At 39.3% G+C, this 24532-nt stretch overlaps 1 protein-coding gene across 2 annotated transcripts in view; it reads left to right on the top strand.

Annotated features, from left to right (window-relative positions):
- The window catches only part of TAOK3 (TAO kinase 3), a 178075-nt gene that overhangs the window by 131881 nt on the left and 21662 nt on the right, over positions 1–24532 (top strand). For both annotated transcript variants that reach the window (XM_064272269.1, XM_064272270.1), the window contains exons 13-16: positions 555–761; positions 12031–12165; positions 21371–21607; positions 23186–23314. In XM_064272269.1, the coding sequence (XP_064128339.1) occupies positions 555–761; positions 12031–12165; positions 21371–21607; positions 23186–23314 (708 nt within the window). The remainder of the gene's footprint in view (positions 1–554; positions 762–12030; positions 12166–21370; positions 21608–23185; positions 23315–24532) is intronic.

Genomic DNA, 24532 nt, shown 5'->3' with positions numbered 1-24532 from the left:
ATTGCTTGAGGGAGGCAGAATTTAATTACTTGTCCAGGACAGCAGAATTAATATCCCTGCCTAGATATGAAGTTACTCGATATATAGTGGCTTGCAGAGGAGCATACTGCTTGTCAAATCCCTGAAAACTTTTCACTCGACTTTGGTTCCAAGTAACCACTGCCGTTTTGCAAAAATGCTAGAGTGGCCGGCAGCCTGTCTCTAGCACCTTAAAGTTCCTGAAGGTCTCTTACAAACCTGGCCTGATTCTGCCTACTGAATAGCAAGACGATAATATGATAGTTGTGTATGAAAGGGGAAAGCCCTGGGATAGCAGCATTTGGAGCCTAATGACCCATGTCCAGAATGGCCCCTGGGGAAGGCAGAGAAGTGAATTTGAGATGTCTGAAAATAGTGGGGGAGTAGTGGAGCCACTACATAAAAAGTTTCTCTTTGCAGATTTGGCAGAAAAGCAACTTGGCACTGCAGAATTGAGTGTGCTTAATAGCTTAGTCAATGGATTGGCGCTTTATCTCCAGGCATTTTCTTTTAACCCCAGTGCCCCATTTTTATAGGACAGCGAACATGGAGCCAGCCTGGGCAGGGAAATGGACAGCCTGGGCAGCAACCATTCCATCCCAAGCATGTCTGTGAGCACAGGCAGCCAGAGCAGCAGTGTGAACAGCATGCAGGAGGTCATGGACGAGAGCAGCCTTGAGCTTGTCATGATGCTGGAGGACGAAAGCACGATAAATTCCAGTTCCTCTGTTGTGCACAAGAAGGTAGGTTTCGTGGTACCCTTCAGAGTACTCAGCGTCGTCAGTCATGGTGAAACCAGCTCAGGTCATTTAGCATCCCGGCCTTTTTGTTCCCTTCTTCAAGCTGAAACGTGGAATTAAACCTGGCCCTCAGTAGTTCTCTTACAGTAAAAATGCAGGACTCTGCAGGCTATCTCTGTGCCTGTTTCTTCTTCTTCGTCTTTCATTACTCTAATATCTACTGCCGTCGATAAATAAATCCATAGATCTTCAAGTCAAAGAGATCAATAAATCCTTCCCTAAACCAATAACCTTAACACTACAGACCTTAACTCCTTCCTGAGTAAAACCTTTAGTTATATCCTTTTAAAAGTATGAAGTTTTCTAAGTATGTTTCTTAGTCTATATTCCCAACACACAGGTGGTTTATAATTCTTCTAAGGCTAGCTCTCTTTCAGGATAATGGTCTTATTATTTTTTTTTTTTTTTGGCTTTACTGTTCTGTTTAAAGATCCTGCTCTCATACAAGCCTGTCATGGTTCATAAGTTGAAATACTATATGAAAAAAATATATAAAACCATCATATGTTCCTGAAAAAAAAAAAATCTTAAAGCTTCTTTCAAAGCAATTTTTGTGTGACCAGTATTTCGCAGAATTATCAGTAATTCTTTGGAGGAATTGTCCAAAAACATTTTGAATGACCTTAGGTAAACAGTTTATAATACAGAATTATAGAAAAGGATCCCTTATAATTCTTTCCTTATTAGGCATATATAAGGAATGTGTGAACTTATTTTAATAAATGGCAGTGATCACATATTAATTCATATGAGTGTATTAACTCATACAAACAAAATATTGCTGTACCTTTCCAAAGCATGAATTTCATTTTAATTCCAGTGAGAAAGCATGTTTAAAAATTTGTTTTCACTTGAACTTCTATTGATTGTGCTTCTTCTTGGAAGGAACGGGAAATTGAATAGGTAAGGAGGGAAGGCAGGAGAAAATATTTTGGTGTCCAGTCCTGAATACTGAATACTGATACAGTTTTATTTGCTGGAACCAATCAACTCATTAACTTGTTTAACAAGTATTGGTAGGGGCCCTGTACTGTATGCTAGAAACTGTGATAGGCCCTGGGGATACAGAGGAAATAAAACAGACCTGGTGCCTTCATCCAGTTTATTATCTGTGAGGGAAATTAAGCAAATAATCACACAAATAACTATACAATGTAATTATGAAACTTGCTCTGGCTAAAGGGAATACTTAATCTTAGAGGAAGTAATGGAAAGCCCACCTGATGAAGTGATGTTTAAGCTAAAATTCCAAGGATAAGTAAAAGTTAACTAGCTTGGGGTGAAAGAGAGGGTCATGCAAAGGCCCTGAGACAAATGAAACACAGGCAGGTGATCATGTATTTAAAGGGTAGAAAAGATAGACAATAGATTAGCGGTAACTTTGGTGACAGGTAAGACAGTGCACAGTACTAGGGAAGCCAGCACAGCCTGTACAAGGCAGGGCCATCTTAGCTCCATAGATACATCCAAATTCTCTGAGGGATGGAACTGCTGGGCTGAGGGCTGTGGGGACCGTGGTCTCAGGGAACATCTAGCTCAACTGGCATAACAGTTTATAAAGAAAATGTTCTACATTCTACTTTGGTGAGTAGCATCTGGGGTCTTAAAAGCCTGTGAGTGGCCATCTAGGATGCTCCATTGTTCTCACCCCTTTGAGAGCAAGGAAGAATGAAGAAAACTAAAGATACAAGGGAAAGATTAGTTCAAAGGACTAATGGACCACATCTACCATGGCCTCCACCAGACTGAGTCCAGCAAAACTAGATGGTGCCCGGCTACCACCACTGACTGCTCTGACAGGGATCACATAGAGGGTCCAGGACAGAGCTGGAGAAAAATATAGAACAAAATTCTAACCCAAAAGAAAGACCACACTTGCTGGCCTGACAGAGGCTGGAGAAACCCTGACAGTATGGCCCCCGGACACCCTTTCAGCTCAGTAATGGAGTCACTCCTGAGGTTTACCCTTCAGCCAAAGACTGAACAGGCCCATGGAACAAAACAAGACTAAAGGGGCGTATCAGCCCTGGGGCGGGGACTGGAAGTAGGAGGGAACAGGAAAGCTCGTAATAGGGAACACAGGGTTGAGAAGGGAGAGTGTTGGTTGACATGTCATGGGATTGTTAACCAGTGTCATACAACAGTGTGTGTACTGTTTGATGAGAAACTAGTTTGTTCTGTAAACTTCATCTAAAGTTCAATAAGAAGTTATTTTTAAAAAAAGGGTAGAAGAGAAGGCCTGCTGGGCTCTCACTTTGGAGGGAGCTATCATGGGTGCTGACAGGTCTGGCCCTTTCCCTCTGGGGTTCCATGGGCACAGAAAGCAAAAGAAACGGAATTCAGTTGGATCTTTTACTCCAGGGCCTCTCAAATGGGTACCCACCACTAAAAGAAAGATACTACTGGTGTAATCAGTAGGAAAGAAGACCCTGGACTCGAACTCATCGGGGGTTGGAATTTTAATTTTGGCCAGCTGGTGTAGAGCTGTCTTGTGATAATACGGGTCTCTCAATAGTTTTTCTCCCTGATGTAACCACTTCAGAAGAATAGATGTTAGTGTATATTCTGAAATAAAAAGTAGTTGCATTTGATCAGCAAAAAATGCTTTTCAGGAAGAATTTAAGTTTGTATTTTATTGTGAAATATGTGTTGTTGTTAATTGCCCTCAAGACAATTCCAATTCATGGAGCCCCCTGTGTGCAGAGTAGAGCTGTTCCATAGGGTTTTCAAGGCTGTGACCTTTTGGAAGCAGATCGCCAGACGTTACTTCTGAGGCAGCTCTGAGGGTGTTTGAACTGCCCATCTTTTGGTCAGTAGTCCAGCACTCAGTCATTTGCACCACCCAGGTACTCCTTGTGAAATATATAGAGGAGATGTAATGGAAGGGAATTGAAAAACATTTGCAAATAAAACCTTGAATGAGTTAACTTCCAAATACAAATAGCCTAGAAAACAGGGTATATTACATACAGAAACTGAATGTTAACTCTGGTATCTTTATGAAACCCATTTATTCCCTATACCTGAGCTTAAAAAATACATTGTCTTTGAAAATCATAGAAATTAAAAAAAAAATTTTTTTCAGAAGGCTTTTATTTGTTCGTTTACTGAAATTCCTAAAACTTTCACTTGGGAACATGCATGAAATACAATCTTCCACTTCAAATAAAGATTTTGTTTACTGAACTACAGAAACCCTGGTGGGGTAGTGGTTAAGAGCTACGGCTGCTAACCGAAAAGTCGACAGTTCAGATCCACCAGGTGCCCCTTGGAAACCCTACAGGGCAGTTCTACTCTGCTCTGTAGGGTCGCTATGAGTCAGAATCAACTCGACAGCAACGGATTTAAACTGAACTACAGGAACAAGTAAGCTAAATTATAGTTCTATCTGCCATCGCTTAGTTTTTTGTTTTACTTTAGACAAGTCACAGACATCTTTGGGCCTCAGTTTCTCCCTCTACAAAATTAGAATTTGTTCTGTATGATTTCAGAGGACGCTTCCAGCTCTAAAATTCTATGCTTCTATTCTAATGCGGTGACTTACTAGCTGCTCTGTAAACGGGTGCCTCAGGAGCAAGCTTCCCCCACCGCTCACCCAGGACCAGCTCTGCTTTTATCTTTTATATTATATATTTGGATTCCACTTAAGATTTCCCTTGAAAAAGAGAATTTTCTACTAGAATGTTTGAAAGCCACCCTCCCCCACCAGTCAATCCCTTTACCCAGCTGAGACGGTAGCTACCATATATTACACTTAGATACAGGTAACATTTGTGCTGCAGATTGGGTTCTATGGGAAGCAGAGTTGAAACAGTTTAGGGCAGCAAAATGTTTATTTACAAGTTGTCCCCAATTTACCACGTATTTAAGCATTTGTGACCATCTTTTTTTTTTTTTGGTACATCTTTTCATTAGTAATATGTATTATATACAGTGTTGTAGCTTGTAATTTGCTGTTATCATTCTTAGATGTAATGTTTCCAACACCCAAAAACAAAGATTGGGTTTATAAAGATAGTGATAATAAAAGGCAATAATAGTGAAAACTAAGAAAAAAAGATATTCGACTTACATCAGAACTGATTTATGATGGAGTATCTGTGGGAACATAACCCTGTCGTAAATTGAGGACAGCCTGTATTAGGAAGTTCCCTTGGGATCAGCACCTATGGAAGTGGGAGTGGGAAGCAGCATTGAGCAGAGGGCAAAGCTGAACTGGGGTGAAGGCTCAAGGGCAGACTCAACCAACTCTACGGGAGCTGTGGAGCTCAAATCGCCCTTCAGAGTTGTCCTGCATTGGGCTGGGCCTTAGTACCCCCACCTAGGTCAGTCACTGAATCTGGGCAACTCTGGAAAGGTATGAACTTGGGCAAGACTGCTCTGTGCAGCTGAGGCGATCCCTAAAGGGGCCAACGCAGAAGACAACTGCTAGCAGCGTTCCCAGCAGCTGGGGCAGCAAGTCCTTTTGTCTGTAAATGAGGATCTGAATGGCACATTTCTGAGTCTACCCACCAGTCTATAGTTGGCAACTACAAAGATTGAAGAGCCCTTGTGGTGCAATGGTTAAGCACTCAGCTGCTAACCAAAAGGTTGTCAGTTCAAACTCAGCCATCAGCTCGAGGGGAGAAAGACCTGGCAATCTGCTTCCATAAAGATTACAACCAAGAAAACCCTATGGGGCAGTCTACTCTATGAGCTGAAATCAACTCAACCATACCCAACAACAACAACTACAAAGGTTGTTTTAGCAATCAATAATGTTTCAGGAAACATTTACCAGTTTTGTATAGGTTCATGTCCAGAATCTTAGAAAAGTCTGTATATCATTAGATTATCAAATGATAAACAATGGCTTACCCGTTATCTCATTATTCTATTTTATTTTATTTTTAATATTTGTCACTATGTAAAATTATATTATGGATCAGTTTGTTTATCTTTTATTTCACCCCCAGAATGTAAGTTCTGTTTTGTTCAGCACTGTGTCCCTAACACCTAGAGCAGTGCTTCTCTAGGTATTGGGGACACCATACTGAACAGACTAGAACAGGATGACACTCAGTAAATAACTGTGAACTGAATGAATGAACAAAAAAGGAAACCATAGGGAATAAATTAGGTACCAAATACTAAACATTATAGTATTCTGGTTCATCTAACATAATGGATTAAAAGGGTTAAACAATCTTAAATATTACCTTTACGGTTTGAAAGAGTTAACCGAATTGAGTTTCTCTAATAATAATACCCAAGACAGTAAGAACATGCATGACAAATACCGAAACAGAAAATAAAAGTGGGGGCTTTTGTCCTTCTTGATTGTTAAAATCAAACAGACATATCCTAATTTAGCCAAATCATGGATCTGAAACAGATTACCATTTTACACAGGAAGTAAGCTCACTTTTTAAAGGCCACAAATGACTTGTGAGAGAGCGACTTGCAGTTAACTGCTTTGCATCCAGAATAGAGATGCTCTGATTTTTGCATGACAGTTCTGCTATCGCGGATCGAGCCCCAAAAATATCAAGTGGGCCGCTGGAAATTTTCCTGTGATGTCAGAATTTCAGGTTTCCTCCTTCTCTCCAGTCCTTGCCTCTCTTCTGGTCTTTCCCAGGCCCTGAAGGGACCCTAATCTAATCTTCCTTTTGAGCAAGCATGAGTTGATATGTCTAAAGGTACATTCTGACGAAGTAAACTTTAGCCATTTGTTTCTTTTCCCTTTGCTCCTGTTACCACGCTGCTTTCTCCAATAACCAGAGCGTCACCTTTTCTCTAGACTGGTAGCTCTGTTCACCTGCCACCTAGCATGGCGTCTGTCACATAGTAAACACTGTAAGGGTATGATGAACTAACACAAAGGTGGACTTGTATGGGACATGATAGACACATCAATTCCTGATTATTCTCAAGTGACTCCGGGGCAAGCTTTTCTTTTTTTTAAATAATTTATTTTTGTTGTTGTTGTTGAGGATATACAAACAGAACATACACCAATTCAACAATTTCTGCGTGTACAATTCAGTGACACGTATTACATTCTTCAAGCTGTGCAACCATTCTCACCTTCCTTTTCCAAATTGTTCTCCCCATTAACATAAACTCATTGCCCCCTAAATTTTCCGTCTAATCTTTTGAGTTGCTGTTGTCCTTTTGATCCCATATGGATAGTTCCTAAAAGTACACAATGCCCAAGGTAGACATTCTTTACTAGTTAAGCTGTTGTCTGGTTTTAAGAAGACTTCAGGGATATTTTTGGTTTAAAGATTATCGCAGGACGAGAGTTTCGGAGGTTCATTCAGCCTCCGTGGCTCCATAAAGTCTGGATTCATTGAGACTTTGAAATTCTGTTCTACATTTTCTCTCCAGGGTAAACTTTTAATCCAGATAGTGTCTTCGATGTTATCTGGCCTGCTTCTGTGCTTCCACCCTATTCCTATAGAATTATTGTATTTATAGCAGTAGCAACAGATTTTAACGTTGGCTTAAGCAACAAAATGTTTTTTATGTTGTTAATCAAAGGGTTTATTTTTTAATTTGTCAAAGTCTAAAATGAATTATCTTTGCCTACTGCTACCTTCTGTTGGTATAGCTCATAGGCTTCAATATATTAAAAGTATTGTTCATTAGTCAATTTATTATTTTAGGTAGGCCTTAATGGATGGACTCCAGGTATCATGGCGCCCTAAAAATATATTTACAAAAATTTATTCTACCACAACTCCTAAAGCTTTACTTGGCCCTTCCTATTAGTCCATGCTAGTTCTATTTTTTTTTTTCCCCCTTCTTTAAAAAAAAAAAAAAAAGCTTTCACTATTTTCGTGGAGAAAGAAATAAATGTCTTTAAGGTGATTAAAAAAAAAAAAAAAAAACCTTAATGTTCTAGTTTAATTTTCACCCTCTTCAGTAGCCTTTTCTGTTTTTTTTGCTTAAGAGGCAGGCAAGGTCTCTGACTCTTCAACTCACATTTGGCAAAGTTAAAGTAAAGTAACAGGTTAAGGTAATGTTTCTTAAACAGAGGGGTCCTAAAACCACCTAGTACAGGGGCATCTCTCTCCCCAGCATGCTGCTAGTCACTTTTTCTCCCTAACTGTCCTTTCATGTTAAGATATTCCTTTCCATCCTCAACTCTCCTTGCCTTAGCCCCAGCTCTTGAGAGCTACACCTGTTTAGGCAATAATTTCATAATTGTGAAATGAACAAAACAAAGGAGAGCTGGTGGGTTTGCTGATGCCTTTTCCACAGCGCAAAAATGTGGGAGTTTATAAAAACATGTGGGAGTTTATAAAAATGCTTGTCGTTACCAGATAAAAGCCATTTTTGAATCCCCCACCCGAAGGTGTGCCTGTGCATGTGTCACCAATTCACAATATTCTTAGTATAAGAGTAGCAGGTTTTTATGAAATACAAATTTGAATTATGTTAAATAATCTAAGAGAAAATGTCATTTTCTCACAATCTCCTCAGAGAGGAGATTCTTGAGTTTATTTATTGAGCAAACATTTGCTGAATGCCTACTAAGTATTAAGCACTATGCTAGGTGCTAGGGAGACTGAGATTTTTCAACCCACGATTACTTTGCCATCAAAGAGCCTACGTTCTCGTAGAGATGATGAGTACTGTGATAAAGGTAAACCCAAAACACAATGGAGCCCAGGAGAGTGTCTTCCAGGGTTAGTCCAGAGTTAATCTAGAAATTCTAGACAAGTGACTGCACGTGAACCTTCATTTCAGAAGCATAAAAAGTCAGCCACTTAGGAAAAAAAAACTTCCAAATAAAAGTAAAGTCCCTTCTCCAGGGCATCATATAGTAAAGTTGTTTGTGCCTAAACTTGTGTATAAACTTCAATTCTTGTTACTAAAGATTTTGAACATTCAGGTAGTTTTTTTTTTTTTTCTTTTAAATCTGAAGAAGTCTTTTTTTTTTGGACGATGAAAGAACATTTAAAGTTACCAAATTAACACAGGTTTACTTAAAACTGGTCCCCAGTCATTTTGGTATTTCAAGGAGCTATTTTGTTTGTTGCTGGATGATAATGTTTTAAAGATAAATTATAACCAGGCTGTATCTTTTATCTTGGTAAGGTAGAATATGATATTGGTTCTTAAACTTATAAAATCATTCTTTCAAGAAGATCTGGGCCCTCGTATCATCAGTTGTAAATAATCTCCATCCACTGCCTAATCTGCATAAAATAGCAAGTCATCGCTTTCTGTTATTAATCTAAGATCATGTGCGGTGCAGAAACTCTGGGGGCCAGGTCATTTTCAAAGGACTGCTACTTAAAGAGGTAATATAACCAACAGACTATATACCCAGTTAATCTGATGCTTTAGTATGTTTATACTTCTTAAATCACATCACCTCATTTTTAAGTTGTTGCATTGTTCCAGTTGTCTTCAGAGTTTTGAGCCTGTCCTATGCAAAGGAAATGAATATTTTAGAATTCATGTCCTAATGCACTTGAATGGATAGCCACTGTTAGACTGGATTTTTGCCCCATTTTGTGATCTCTTGTGTAATATTTGAAGACTCTTAGTGATCTCTGTTATGAAGCTGCTCTGGAAAACTAAGAATTCTTCTATAAAAGGAAGAAAACTATTTTAGGGGGAAGCAAAGAGTTACACTATTTGTATTACTTATTATATTTAAAGTATATTAAAAATTTGGACCTATTCTACAGACTAACTTCTGAATTAGCATTACTTCACAAATAGACCTCAGTTCATTACTTAATTGAAAGCCATGGAGCAACTAAAATAATGTGATTTAGGGTTTTAACTTTTCCAGTATATTCCTGTATTCTTGAGTTTAATAAATTTAGAAAATATACCAGGGTTAAGCCCCAAAGAGCTAATTTTTTTTTTTTTTTTTTTGCTAATTTTTATCAAAGATAAAAAAAAAAAATGATAATACTGAAATTATACATATTTCCACATGGTTAAGTTTTACTTTGTTCTCTTATATGGGCAATTTGGATTCTAGTGTCACTGGTTATCTTGGTAAATGAAATTGTTATATTTTGAAACTTAGCTGCTGCCACATCATTTGAGGTCTCCCTCAATCAATGCACTTAATAAATTGATCAATTAATAACTAAACTACGACTTGTTAAGGCCTCCTGTAAAACCACAGGCCTCTACCTAATCTATCTTTTCTGATTGCTGGCATTTAAAATTAAGCTTCTTACTTTTCTGGGACTGTGATATTAAGTAAGTTCAACCTTGGAGAGAAATGTAATTTATTAATAGGTATTCAGCAATGTAAATGGTGGCAGTTCCCAGTGTCTTGCTCTCTAGGACCGTAAACCGAGTACAAAAATCCCAAGTCCGCACCTAATCCCTCTTTGCCCTCTGAAGTAATAGGTCAGAATTCCCAGAAAATGGTGTAGAAAATTTCACTGACCCTTCAAGCATTTTTTTCTAAGTTTCAAAAATACAGATCAGGGGATGCATTTTTAACTGACAGCACTGTATAAAAGAACTTTCTGCAATAATGAAAATGTTCTATACTGCGCTGTCCAATATGGTAGCCACTAACTATATACCTAAGCTGTTGAGCACTTGAAACATAGCTAGTGTGACTGAGGAACTGAATTTTTTAAAATTTGATTTCATCTTAATAACTTTAATTTAAATAGCCACATGTGACTGGTGGCTACTTAATTCAGCAGCACCTGGCAAGTGTGTTCAAGGTCCCTTAATTATTTTAAAACTAAATAGAGTAAATATGTTTATTTTTTATTATATATATTTATTTTATCTGTTTTTTAAAAAACAGAGTAAATGCAAAATAGAGTAGATAGAAAAAAAAAAAAACTTTAATTGAGATGTAATGGTACATATCTTCCCAACATACAGAAGTATTCTAAACGTATAAATGGAAAATGAAATTAGCCCAGGGAAAAATTTAATCTTGGGTCTTGGCTTCTAACCTAAAAACCTGAATGTAAAATTTAATTTCCCTCAAGGAATAAATGTTCCTGACTTTTCAAAATTTTAGACTCTAATAAAAATTTTATATTTTCTAAATCTCTAATTCTTGTTTTCATATGAGGAGCAATTATAAAAAAATTTCAAATAGTCATGAAAAAAAATGCTAAACTGACTTCCCACAAATGGTTTCTCCTAAAACCCTCAGGCATCAAGAATCACCTTCTCTTTCCCCATCCTGAAGTACCATTTTAAAATCTCCCATGATTGTACATGTTTTTGAGCTATTAATTGTTATAATATCTTCTTTTCTGAAGGGTTAGAGCTACTTACTGATGGACTACTCCATCATTTATAGAGAGGACTACCCTCCTTTGAAAGCATTTTTCCCCTTTAAAAATCGTTTCACTTGCATTTAAGGACCACCCATTATTATCCTTTCAGGGAATGTTGTTTTTTTCACTGGGCGTTACAATAAGATTAATCATTTTTGCCTACCAAAAAGCCTAGGCTTAATTAAATCAGTAAAGTACATTAAATTCCATCTTTACTCACTCTGGTGACCATACCTATTCTGAGTTAAGGAAGAATTTGTGAAAGTACCATTTGGTTAAAATTGTATGCCTGTCCCTTTAAATCTAAAAAAAAAAAAAAACGCTTTCTGAAGCTGTAGAGAGAAGGTGCTAGAACTGTGTACGATCATGACTGGAAAGCAGGATCCCTCAGTGACTGCTGACTCTTCCCAGCACAAGATAGAGAAGCAGTCCAGCACAAGCCTACACTGGTTCTAGGCAGAAGGATGACCCTTCCGAACAGAGCTCAAATAAAATTAAATTGAGAAAGCAGATCTTTCAAGGGAATGAGGCGGAGGCTCGCTTTTATGTTAAAAGCAACCAGCATCCTCCCTGCCAGACATGGACATGACATTTTTAAAGGAATTCTTTGGTTACAGCGTTTTAAACAAACTGTTCTAAGGAGTCTGTACATTGCATTGTTTTTTCTATTCTTTTTTTCTTTTGCATATATGTAATTCTGGAGGTAAAGAAAAAGCCTACCAGGGATTCAGAAGGCATCCCACTAGCGATCAGCTGACATTCCTAACTGAAGGCTGCAATGTGTTGCTTATTCATTTTGTACCGTGGGAGCTGCGGGGACTAGCAGAGAGCTAAACTATGCATTTCAAACAGCAGTGCTTGTGCAGAAAGAGGGGTGAGAGAGAGGCAGCCGGCGAGGAAAGAGCACAGCTGGACTTTCTCCTTGTTTTTATCCATTTCTGCAGGATCATGTATTCATAAGGGATGAGGCGGGCCACGGCGATCCCAGGCCTGAGCCGCGGCCTACCCAGTCAGTTCAGAGCCAGGCCCTCCACTACCGGAAAAGAGAGCGCTTTGCCACGATCAAATCAGCATCTTTGGTAAGCAAACACCCCTCTACCCATCTTCCCTTCCTTCCCCTCCTCCCCATCTGGCAGCCTCTCGCCCTCCCTGAGCCTCTCTCGGCTTCATGGATGGGAGGAAAGGAGTCAAGAATGTTTTCTCTTTCCTAATAATTTTATTCATTTTAGAAAAAAATCTGTTGGCATAGCAACCAGATCTCAGATGTTTTAGCATTGTCTACAGCATGAAAAAAAAAAAAACCATTTTGTGTGTGTGTGTGTGTGTGTGTGTGTTTGTATATGTTGTATGTGCAAAATAAATGGCCTTTGAGATGAAGTTGCTGGTTTATCCGATTTTATAAAAGCTTTTTGTCTTTTCATTGAAATAAATAATGCTAGAAAAATTTTTACTAGATACTAATGTATGTATATGCAGGGCATTATGCTTTTTATTGTATAGATGCATGTGTGTGTAATGTATACACACACATCAAAAGAGAAAACATAATTTAAAAAAATACATGGTTGCTGGCTAACGTATATAATTGTAGAAAATAAGATACTTGCTTCCCAGAGATGGATTGCTGGTTCGTTCTGGTTCATTCATTTATTTATTGCAACAATGGTAGTGGCTGCACTTCCCCATTTAACCCCTGAAGGATTTCCTGGCACCGATAGAGCCAGAAGGGCTTTGTAGGAGAGGATTGGGATGGTTGTGGAAGGACAGAGACTGTAGGATTCTTCAGCATTTTTACTATTGCAAATGTGATTGCTGGATGCCCTTGTAGTAGCAAAAGGGGTGTGTGCTGGAAGAGTTAGTTTTCATGCCTCCTCCCCTTGGCCCCCCACGCGTGCGCGTGCGCGCTCCCACACTCACACACACATACACACTCACATCCTCCCATCCTTGGCACTCTAAACTCTCTTTCATCTTTTGCTTCTGAATCTTGCTTCCTAGCCTAAAAAATGATTGAAATATTAGTTGTTTTGCCCAAATTGATGTTAGAGGTCACATGGGCAAGAAGAGTTAGCGTACCCTGCTCGGCTATTACATTTAGAACCTATGATGACATCATCCAAGGCCGACCCAGAAATGATCGTTTCTCTTGTCCTATTTTTTTAAACCTGATTTCCACTCGCATTTCTCAAGTCTTTTAGTAGCTTTGATTATCTTTGAAATTGGTAATGGATGATAATTTTCAAAAACCCAAAGGCAGGGAAAATGGAAGTTAAAGTACCCACATACTGCTGTAGTATGCTGCTGTCTAAAAGCAAGCAATTCAAGATAGCCTGCTTATAAATAAGCCCATAGGTAAGCTCCTTTATATAGAAGTTTCTTGTAATCTCCTTAATAGGCAATTTTTAATTGTAAAGGAATGGTAGCCTGTATAATGGAGATCTTAAAATGTCCACTATGTATCTGCTAATGATCGTTAAGCACCAAAAGAAGAAAAAAATGCTTTTGAGTCTAAATAAAGCAGCATGAAATTATGAAATCATAATCATCTTCATGCCATGATATCTGACAATAAGAAAAAATACGGTATTTTAGAGAACTATTTATTATTACTTACCACAGACTCTTGTGAGACTTGTACCTTTACCCAAACTGTTCATGTTGAAATGAGAGGAGAAATCATGAACAGGCACTGAGAAGCCCAGCACCATGAGTAGATCTGGCATCTGATGCAGACATTATGCCAAGTGGATTTCCCCCTTTGGGTCAGGCTCTCTTCTTTTCTCACTTGCCACACCCTCATTCCCACATCATATATTCATGACCTCTCTTACCTCCCAATAAGATATTACTACTGCCATGTCAGGATGTTCCCACGCTCACATGTGGGCTCACCCAGGCTACTCTGTGAGCACATCAACCGTCACTGTCTTCCTCTCTGTTCACAAGGAAAGCGGCTTCCCTACTAGGCCACCTCAGGGATGTGGACAAAGTCCTCAGGAACCGCTCTCAATCCTACAGGCTTCACAGTGACTCCAGATAATAGCTGGGATCAGTCCCTGATGGAGTTTTGATTTGCTGAAGGGCCTCTACCCTCACGTTAAGTTAAAAACAGAGCAACTGAGAGACTGTTGCTTTAGCCACAGAATGACTTTTTTACATGGAGCGCTTTCTCCAAATGTAATGCTTTGGGAGTCGTGGTGGGATTGATGGAAGTTTATCAGAGGTCAGTGGTATTCGTATCTAGTGGTCTTTAGGGAGAAAAAAAAAATTAATGGAAGGAAAAAGTGATTGTAGTATTTGTGGAATTCCATGTCCCGGTTTCGGACAATCTGTTGGTATGAGTATTTAAATGTACATTATCAAGTACTCGTTCTACTACCCACTATGTTATTTTAAAGGCTAATTCCAATAGGAATCTGTAGTAAGAACACTGGAATATGATAGACAATCATTTAATTTTAAAAAATATATTATGAATCTTATTATTTTACAGATCCCAGTCCAAATGAAAACAACCAAAATTACTTAAATGATATAAAAGTAAGGGCAAGATCATGGGAAATCGAAGGTCTGGTATAATGAATAAACAAGTCATTGTTGAAACCTGCCTTCACATCTCATAGATGGCAGGAATACTATATTGATTTATTATTTTGGTTTTATTCTTTCTTTACAAATTTTTAGCAGGGATGCTAACAAACCACAGAGTAATTCAAAATGAACAACAAAAGGAGAAGGAGGAGTTTAGAAATTATTCAGTTACTAGGTAAATAAGTGATGAGTCTATATCTAAAACGGACTTGCAAGCTGATGACAAATATTATTGTTCCCCAGAATTGTTTTATGAGCTTGCCTCTTCCACATAAGCCTTCAAGAAGCCTAGCCCTATTTTTCCCCCTTAACATTTCTTTCTACATTGTGCTTTTAAATGAGGTATTGACAAGAATGTGAAGCCCAGGGTCGACAGGCTTTTCCTGCTAGATGTTTTTATTATTTTGGCACCTTAAAACTGAAATTGTCCTTATGTTACTATGCACTGCCACACAAGTGCATTTGTACCAAAGAAAAAGGAAGGACAGTGAGCCTTGATGCTAGAGGAAACTATGAGGAAACTTTAGAGCCATCATTTCTTTTTATGATAATGTTTTAAGGGCAGACTTTATTGTAAAGGTAGGAAACGGAAAGGTATTTCCTGGAATCTTTTTTTTTTTTTTTTTTTACCCTTTTTCTTTGTCTTTCAGAATGTTTTTATTGGGCAAATTAGTTATCTGGGGAAAGGAGTTCTTGATAGTATTTTAGAATTACTCATCTGACCTCTTGGGCCTCTGAGATGTGCCTTCCCTGGGTTTTTGTTATTAGTGAATGGAGATCCTAATATTTTAATGAGATTAGTGACCTATGACAGTGTTACAGCTGTTGCTACATTGTTGTCACTTCTTAAAATTTCATAATGTCCTGGGTCACTGGCAGGTTCCATAGTCGAATTTAACATAAAGAGCACCCAAGGCTTTATCTGTTGGCCAGCTCAGCCTTTGGGTCTATGAAGGAATTCTCAGTGGAACGCGGTGGTCTCGGCACACAGGTGGATTTAGGTGAGAACACACATTAGGGAGACCGGCACGAGAGAGGAACTCCTACTTTGGAGACCCCAGTGCATTGGAAAAAAAAATCATTATTCTGTCCATGCAAAGGTAGAATGTTTTATTTGGTTTTACCAGATTCAGTAAAAAAGCTCATATAAAGAGAGAGTCTTCATTTGGATGTTTCAAAAATGCAACCTGATTTTTCAGCTAATGGCGAAACTGGATACCTGAATGAGTTTGACAGACAAGAATAAAATATTCAAGCCTCATCAGGAAATGCTACTGTTTCACCTCTCATGAGTGGCTGCCGTTCTGTTTCTAAATACTGAAAAATGTGTTCTCTTTCTGGATGGTGTCCCGGAGGATACTTACCAGAATATTGTATACCTTCTCTCAGCCTTGGCTTCTTAATCACCAAGACCATTGCTATGTCATTTTTCACTTTTGCTGCCCAGTCTACATGCCCAACCCACATGACCGAAGCCCCTCAGTAAATACAAGTTGGATGAATGAATGACTGAACGAATGAAGTCTCTTCAGTCTGATATCACATGAGAATTTGGATGTACAAGTACGCATTTCAAGGTTCTTCACGTACCATTTTCAGTTACAAGGCAAAGCTACCTCGTAAGAACTTAAAACGTTTTTTCCCCTAGGTGTTCTTAAAGAGTGGAATGTCAAATTTCGAATGCCAAAATGTGACTCACTGTATTCTTTTTAAGAACTTGGTAGGAATTTTATTTGTTCTAAGTGCTGAGGTGGCCGCTTTTTTCCACAGCCATTGTTTTGATTCTTACACATAATTAATCTTGTGAGTTGGCTTTGATCTTTTAAGAGGGTAACATTATCAGCCGCCCTTCTCCTGTTTTATGTTCAGTAAGTTGCTTATTAGCCTTTTAGTACAGTGCTTTGTAAGCACACAGTACACTTTGGATGAACTGATTTGTTTCACAGCCAAAGTTGGCTGGAATTAAATAGGTGGTTTTATGGAACAGCTGTAGAGACTTTCTGGAAAAAAAAGTATGCTCCTTCATGGCTCAGTATTTTTTATAAATTTTCCCAGGTATATGAAATGAGTAATAATTCAGCTTCAGAAATTATACATATTTACCTTAAAATCTACAACCTAGATACAGATACAGTTTTATTGTTAAACTTGCCCTTCTTCTTAGAGCCACTTTTTTTGATCTATATCCCTTACCACCAAAAACCAAACCCACTGTCGTCCAGTCACATCTGAAGGGGAAAAGAGACATATTGCTGCTCAGAGCCTGGCAGGAGAAAGAAGGAAATCAGCATGTACAGAACATTTCCTACATGTCAGGCCCCTTGCTAGACACTTTCACGCTGTTATCTTATCCAGTCCTCCCATCCTGAGGAACACATTGGTAGTTCCTCCTGACATATGAAGAAACAGATTCACAAGAGATGAATTTCCCCAAGGTCAGTTCGATAGTAAGGGATGGAGTGAGGTTTGTCTTCAAGCTACCTGCTGGGTGTGGAAAGATGGTACCACCTACTTTTAGTTGGCCCACGTTTTTGAGGCTACCATTGTAAAAACTACACTCACTACATTTTTATAACTCTCTCCCATTCATAGACTTCTTCAGTTATAATTTTGACTCACCACTCTTTCCAGCTTTGACTCTCTTGGGTGTTGATTACCTCCATGACTTCATAACATAACCACTCTTTTTTGCCTTGGTGATGTGAATTTTCTCAGACAATTCAGGAACCATAAGACCTTGGTTCAAATCCCAGTATTTATAAAGATTAAAGAGATAAATTATAAAACATAATAAATTATGGGCTATTATTATTTCGTTGACCAAACAGCGTATTCTTAAAACACACAGCGTAAATATAAAACATACAGGCATACACAACTATAATTTTTTTTTTTATTTTGATGTTAAAACCCACTGCCATTGAGTCCATTCCAACTCCTAGCGACCCCATAGGGTTTCCAAGGCTGTAAATCTCTACAAAAGCAGACTGCCACAACTTTCTCTCCCAGACCCACCAGTATCTTTCTCCTGCAGAGCTGCCAGTGGTTTCGAGCCGCCGACCTTTCGGGCCACAGTCAGTGGCTTTAACCTCTGCACCACCAGAGCTCATTTACATGTTAGTCTTTGCAAATGAGGTATCTGGTAATACTTAAATTTATCACTCTAGCTTGAGCATGGTAGTATAAAACTCAGGAGAGTATTTCTATATGCACCTAAAAAGACATTCACTTTGAAACTTAGAAAGTTTGGTTGTGACAAATGGAAGGTGATATTAGGCATTTAAAAACCCAGAAAAAAACCCAGTGCCATCGAGTCGATTAGGCATTTAAGAAGGGGATTATCCAAATTATGGGAAACATTCAAAGGCAAGATGGCTCTCCTGGAATGCAGTGATGTATTTCTCAAGTAGCTGGCTAGCACTACAGTGCAGCATGTGAAGCTTTGTACTGTAATTTGTCTTTGCCACATACCTACCTGTACCAGGTATACTCTGGTATGCAGTAGGTCCACCCTCTTTGCAGGGACCCACCCCCCAATTAAGATAAAAAACGTTCTTGACACTACTCCTTTCATTTTTATCTTTAGGCCTCCTGGTTTAGGGAAATGGCCATCCTGAGACTATTTTACTGGCTACAAGCCAGTCAACCATTCTGATGATAAGTGTGTCATCATAGCTTCATAGTGTGCCGTGCCCCAGCTTTGGTAATCTGGCTAATGAAGGAATGCTAAAATAAGAAAAAACGAGTTTCTGGATAAAACATATCACAAATTCATTACCCTAGAACAGACACTTTACTGCCATGTTTGTCTTAAAGACAAGTGAATGCAGAAAGGATTAAATGGTATCCTTTCTGTTGATTGGATTTGTTTTTCCACTAAAGTTGAACTTCAGGAAGACACATAGGCATGAGGAAGTGAAACTTAACACATGCCTTTCAAACTATACTTCTTTCCCTCCTTTTATCAGGAAATGAATCTGTTTTTTAAAAATAACACATTATTGTTATGACAAAATAGATTATTGGTTTTCTTTAGTGTTAAGGTGCCTTTTTGGTGATGCTATCCTTTTTTAGCCTTGAAATATCTGCTGGTCTTATTCATTATCCTTTAAAAGAGGATTGTCCTTTAGAAAGAAAGAAATGAATATGAAACCTAGTGTTAGTTTCAGCTGGAAAGGTTTCAAAGTTTGGCTAATGTTTAGTGGTGTACTTTGATAATACTATCCAGTTACAGGACAGCACTTTCCTGATAGTGAGGACTCAGTCGAGTATACAGGACCACCTTCTAAAAAGAGCAGAGAAACAAATTATTGTTTGTACAAAATGCACTTTGACCCATAAACTGAAGATAGTAGAAGGAATTAATAGCAGCATGAAATTTTCCAGTAAAACTTGTTCGGGAGTTTGTTAGGGAAAAGTGGCTTATATTAAAGCCAGCTCAGCATGTACAAGGCAAGGTCACGGAAGCTCCATTGACAAATCCAAACTCCCTGAGGGACCAAATTACTGGGCTGAGGGCTGTGGGGACCATCTAGCTCAATTGGCGTAACATATTTTATAGAGAATATGCTCTATATGCTGTACATTCTACCTACTTTGGTGAGTAGCGTCTGGGGTCTCAAAACCCTGTGAGTGGCTGTCTAAGATACTCCACTGGTCTTACCCCTTCAGGAGCAAGGGAGAATGAAGAAAACCAAAGACACAAGGGAAAGATTAGTCAGAAGGACTAATAGACCACAACTACCACAGCCTCCACCAGACTGAGTCCAGAACAACTAGATGGTACCCAGCTACCACCACCGACTGCTCTGACAAGGATCACAATAGAGGGTCCCAGGCAAAGCTGGAGAAATATGTAGAACAAAATTCTAACTCACAAAAAAGACCAGACTTACTGGCTTGACAGAGACTGGAGAAATCCTGAGAGTATGGCCCCTGGATATCATTTCAGCTCAGTAATGAAGTCACTCCTGAGGTTCACCCTTCGGCCAAACATTAGACAGGCCCATAAGACAAAGCGAGACTAAAGGGGCAGACCAGCCCAGGGGCAAAGACTAGAAGGGAGGAAGGGACAGGAAAGCTGGTAATGGGGAACCCAAGTTTAAGAAGGGAGCGTGTTGACATGTCCTGGGTTTGTTAACCAATGTCATAAAACAATGTGTACTAACTGTTAAATGAGAATCTAGTTCTGTAAACCTTCATCTAAAGTACAGTAAAAAAAAAGTGGCTTATACTAGACAGGAGTGACTAAATTACTTAGTGGGAAAAAAAAGGTTGTATTTTGCCATTATACTTTTTTTCTAAAATAGAAAACATGAGAAGGAAGTGCCTGGAAAATCTAACAGGAAGATAAAAAACCAAACCAAACCCATTGCCGTCAAGTCAATGCCGACTCACAACGAACCTATAGGACAGAGCAGAACTGCCTCATAGGCTTTCCAAGGAGTGGCTGGTGAATTCAAAGTGCTGACCTTTTGGTTAGCAGCCTGAGCTCTTAACCACTGCGCCACCAGGGCCCCACCAGGATGATAAAGAGGGATTATAGATTGAAGGAATGACTGGAAAAATCAAAAAAGTTTTAATACAAAGAAAAAAAGCTGCCACAATTTACCTTTTCATTCTTCAATTTGTTGGATATTTATTTCTTTGAGAATGAGTTAACGAAAAATTACTAAAAAAAGAAAACTAGCCATCAAAAAATCATGAAAACCCTTTTTCCTCTTTAGGAGGCCAAGTAAACGTATTTTAAGTTGTTACCATCTCTTTTGTAGGGGAGCAGAGGGGCGAGACAGCTGATTTAAAAGTACAGAGTTCTCTATCTCAACTGATATTAAAAATAGACAGTAAATCACATTCAGACTATTTTGAAAGGGTATTCAGAGTTCCTATGACTGCACGAGTCCCGGGATAGCACAAATGGTTAAGCACTCAACTACTAGCCGAAAGGTTGGCAGCTTGAACCCACCCAGAGGTGCCTCAGAAGACAGGCTTGGTGACCTGCTTCGGAAAGGTCCCATCCTTGAAAACCCTGTGGAATAGTTCTACTCTGCACACACGGGCTCTCCAGAGTCGGAATCGACTCTACGGCAGCTAACGACAACCGACTGTTAGAGACGTGATCCTCTTAAAAAATAAAATAAACGGCAGTATGATACAATGCAGTGGTCCTCAACCGGGGACAATTTTGCCCCCCTCCCCAGGGAACGTTTGGCAATGTCTGGGGACATTTTCTATTTCATGACTTGGGAGGTGCTACTGGCATCTAGTGGATAGAGACCAGGAATGCAACGAAACGTCTTACAATGCACAGAGCAGCTCCTCACAACAAAGAATTATCCAGTCCCATGTCAGCTGTGCCAAAGTTGAGTTCCAAAGTTGAATGAATAAATTAATTTCAAGTCTCGGCTTCATCTATAAAACAGGTAGAAACACCTATCTCATGAATGACTAAAACAAATGAGTGAATGAGGTGGTTTTGAGGCTTAAGATAAAATACATAAAGAGCACCCAGCACAGTGCCTGGTACAGGTGAGTGTTCAGTACATAGTAGGTAATTTGAGGGTGATGATGATAAATAAAATTGTGCTAGAGGGCATGAAGAACTGCACCTATTCTTTAGGTTCTTCTACCCTGCCTGAAAGTTTGTCTCCTGTGAGTCTGGTCACCTGAGTTCTGTTCCCCTACCAAATCCAGGTTACACGGCAGATCCATGAGCATGAGCAGGAGAACGAGTTGCGGGAACAGATGTCAGGTTATAAGCGGATGCGGCGCCAGCACCAGAAGCAGCTGATCGCCCTGGAGAACAAGCTGAAGGCTGAGATGGACGAGCACCGCCTCAAGCTACAGAAGGAGGTGGAGACGCATGCCAACAACTCGTCCATCGAGCTGGAGAAGCTGGCCAAGAAGCAAGTGGCTATCATAGAAAAAGAGGTCAGTATATGCACACGTGCCTTTTTGCCACAACCAAGCAAGCCTGTTCCGGCCCGTGACAGAATGTTAGCAAGAGGCAGGAGCGGCCTGCCTTTTGGTGATGGAGACACATTATTGGTTTGGGGGCAGGGTGGAGCATTCTAGGTTTTATGGATTTACTTAAAATTGTCATTAAAAGCTAAAATGGTAACTAAAGATGTAAGTTACTTTCTTGTCCATTCAAAAATATTTTGAGCATCAGACATTTGATGAGGGTCAGGGTACGAAAAAAAAAAGGAAAGTGCTCTACAAATAGTCTCTTTCAGTGATCATAGTCCCTGCCTTCAGCTGATTGGACTAGCACCTGGCCATTGTTGGGGTTTCTAGGGAAAATCTCTTTCCTCCACCCAGGTTCTAAACTAATTTTTAAAATAGAACAAAAGAGTAAGGGATATAGAGAGTCAAAATATCACGTTTATTACTGGTAAGTGTTAGATTGGCAAAATGATTTGTGTCTGCAGGAAGGCAGGCCTAATAATACTGAACGAAATTAAACAGACTTGCCTACCCAGCCACTGGTAGTGTTATAACTAAGTCCCTTCCTCGCCACTCCCCATGAGACTTACACGGTATGGAAAAGCAGAAGTACACGTGTGCTCCCTGGGGCTGAAACAACTGCGGACGGGGTGCCAGGGTGTTTCAGTAATTAAGCTCTCCCCCACCACGTGGAAGGAAACATCAGAATCATGGAAGAAACATTCCCTTCAACAGCCATCAACCTATGGGGCATTCTGGCCTGAAAACCTCTGCCTAAACAGGGATGGTGTTGAGATCCTTTTTGGGAATTTGACTTGGTAAATGTGGAGAGATAATTGTTTGGTTGGTAATGGAAGCTAAAGCCAAAAAGATACATAAAAGGAACCATGAAGCATAACTTCCTCTTTGTCCCTTATGTCAGTTGTCCTACATATGTGTTTCATCTAATAGTTTCCTGAAATTTAGATTTGGTCAGTTTTAGGAGCTAATATTTATTGGATTACCTTGTTTTATCCATTTAAGAGTCCCAAAAATGTCATGGTGTCTAACTATTGTGGATTGCAGCAGGTACCCAAGAAAATAAAATGTCATTAGCTTTGTCGATTGTACTGGAGACCCACTGGGAAATCTGATGGTTAGAATAATTGATCGGTTAGAGTTTGATTCTTTGAATAAAACTGGCCAGTCATGGTTATTTATCCATTTTTATAATTTAATCCTTGGGCTACCAACAATATAATAAAAATTCTTTATTTTAATCCTCAGTTCTCATTTCATCCACATATTTTTTATGTTCAATACAGATGTTTATGGTACCTCATATTTTTCCCATAGTTAGAAATGTATTTTTCAATGGTAAAAAAAAGTTCAGTATTATTCTTTTTCATGTCAGGTACAAGAGAATCAGGACAGACATGTCTTTTTTTTTTTTAATTATTCATTCAAAAATTATTACATGATTTAGCACTTATGGGCTCTGTTTTAAATGCTTTGGAAAATCTTACCAGCCAAATCTTGTGGAATGAATAGATTCAGCCTGGATCGTATACATTATTTTATCAGGCAAAGGTAGCTGCAGCAGATGAGAAGAAGTTCCAGCAACAGATCTTGGCCCAGCAGAAGAAAGACTTGACAACTTTCTTAGAAAGTCAGAAGAAGCAGTATAAGATTTGTAAGGAAAAAATAAAAGAGGTAAGAGTACCCGTATTGTAGTCACCACATTGCCATTAGAATGGTTGGAGCTTAAAATCAACTCATCTTGTGTTGTTGTGTCTAATCCAGTGGTTCCCAAACTTTATATTAGAATTTCTTAAAGTGCTTATTAAAACAGATTGGGAAGCCAAACCCCTAGATTTTCTGATTCAGTGGGCCTGAGGTAGAGTTAGAAAATGGGCATTTCTAGCAAGTTCCCAGGTGAGGCTGATGCTTCTGATCCAGGGACCACTCATCAAGAACCATTGATCTAATTCTAAACTGTTCCTGCACTTCACTTGTTCTCTTTACTTCAGCCAAAATGATCTTTTCAAAACATAAATCTAGTCCTGTCACCCCTTGCTTAAAATCATCCATTGGCTCCCCATCACTCTTAGGATAAGTTAGAATCCTACTAGTCCCTACATGGTTTGCTGTCAGCCTAGCCCTCCAGCCTCACCTCACATCAGCCCGCCCTCACACTTCACTGCTCCAGCCACAGTGATGCCCTGTCAGTTCCTCAAATGTATCGAGCTCCAGCCTTCTTCAGGGTCTTTGCTCATGCTGCCACAATGCTCTCCTCCCTCCCGGGCCCTCCCCAACCACAGTTCTGCTTAGTTAATTCCTGCTCTTGCTCATTGTTAAGACTCTTTCTTAGGCCCTTCTCTCAAGTGTCAGTTCTCCAGGAAGCCCTTCCTGACTCTTGACCAAGACCAGTGCCTCTAGTGTCATAATACTAGAGTTTTTAATTACACTTTTTTTCATAATTATTTGAGCTACTTAGTCTACTTATGCTACTAGCTGGTAAGTGCCACAAGAACACAGACCATGTCTATTTTTGCTCACCACTGTAACCGTGCACCCAGTACACGTGAATATTTGAAAAATGAATGATTGAGTCTTAAGTGTTTGGTTGAAGACCACCAGTGGACTTAGAGAGGCCTCCTGACGGACTGCAATTTTTTTTTTTTTTAATTGTGCTTTAAATGCAAGTTTACAATTCAGGTCAGTTTCTCATACAAAAACTTACACACACATTGTTATGTGACCCTAGTTGCTCTCCCTATAATGTGACGGCACACTCCCCCTCTCCACCTGTGTTTCCAGTGTCCATTCAACCAGTTCCTGTTCCCCTCTGCCTTCTCATCTCACCTCCAGACAGGAGTTGCCCACTTAGTCACATGTGTCTACTTGAGCTAAGAAGCAGACTCCTCACCA

This window comes from Loxodonta africana, chromosome 19, assembly GCF_030014295.1.
Source record: "Loxodonta africana isolate mLoxAfr1 chromosome 19, mLoxAfr1.hap2, whole genome shotgun sequence".
In the NCBI taxonomy this organism is placed as follows: domain Eukaryota; kingdom Metazoa; phylum Chordata; class Mammalia; order Proboscidea; family Elephantidae; genus Loxodonta; species Loxodonta africana.
Note: the sequence above shows the minus strand (reverse complement) of the source record. Positions and strands in the feature narration are given on the sequence as shown.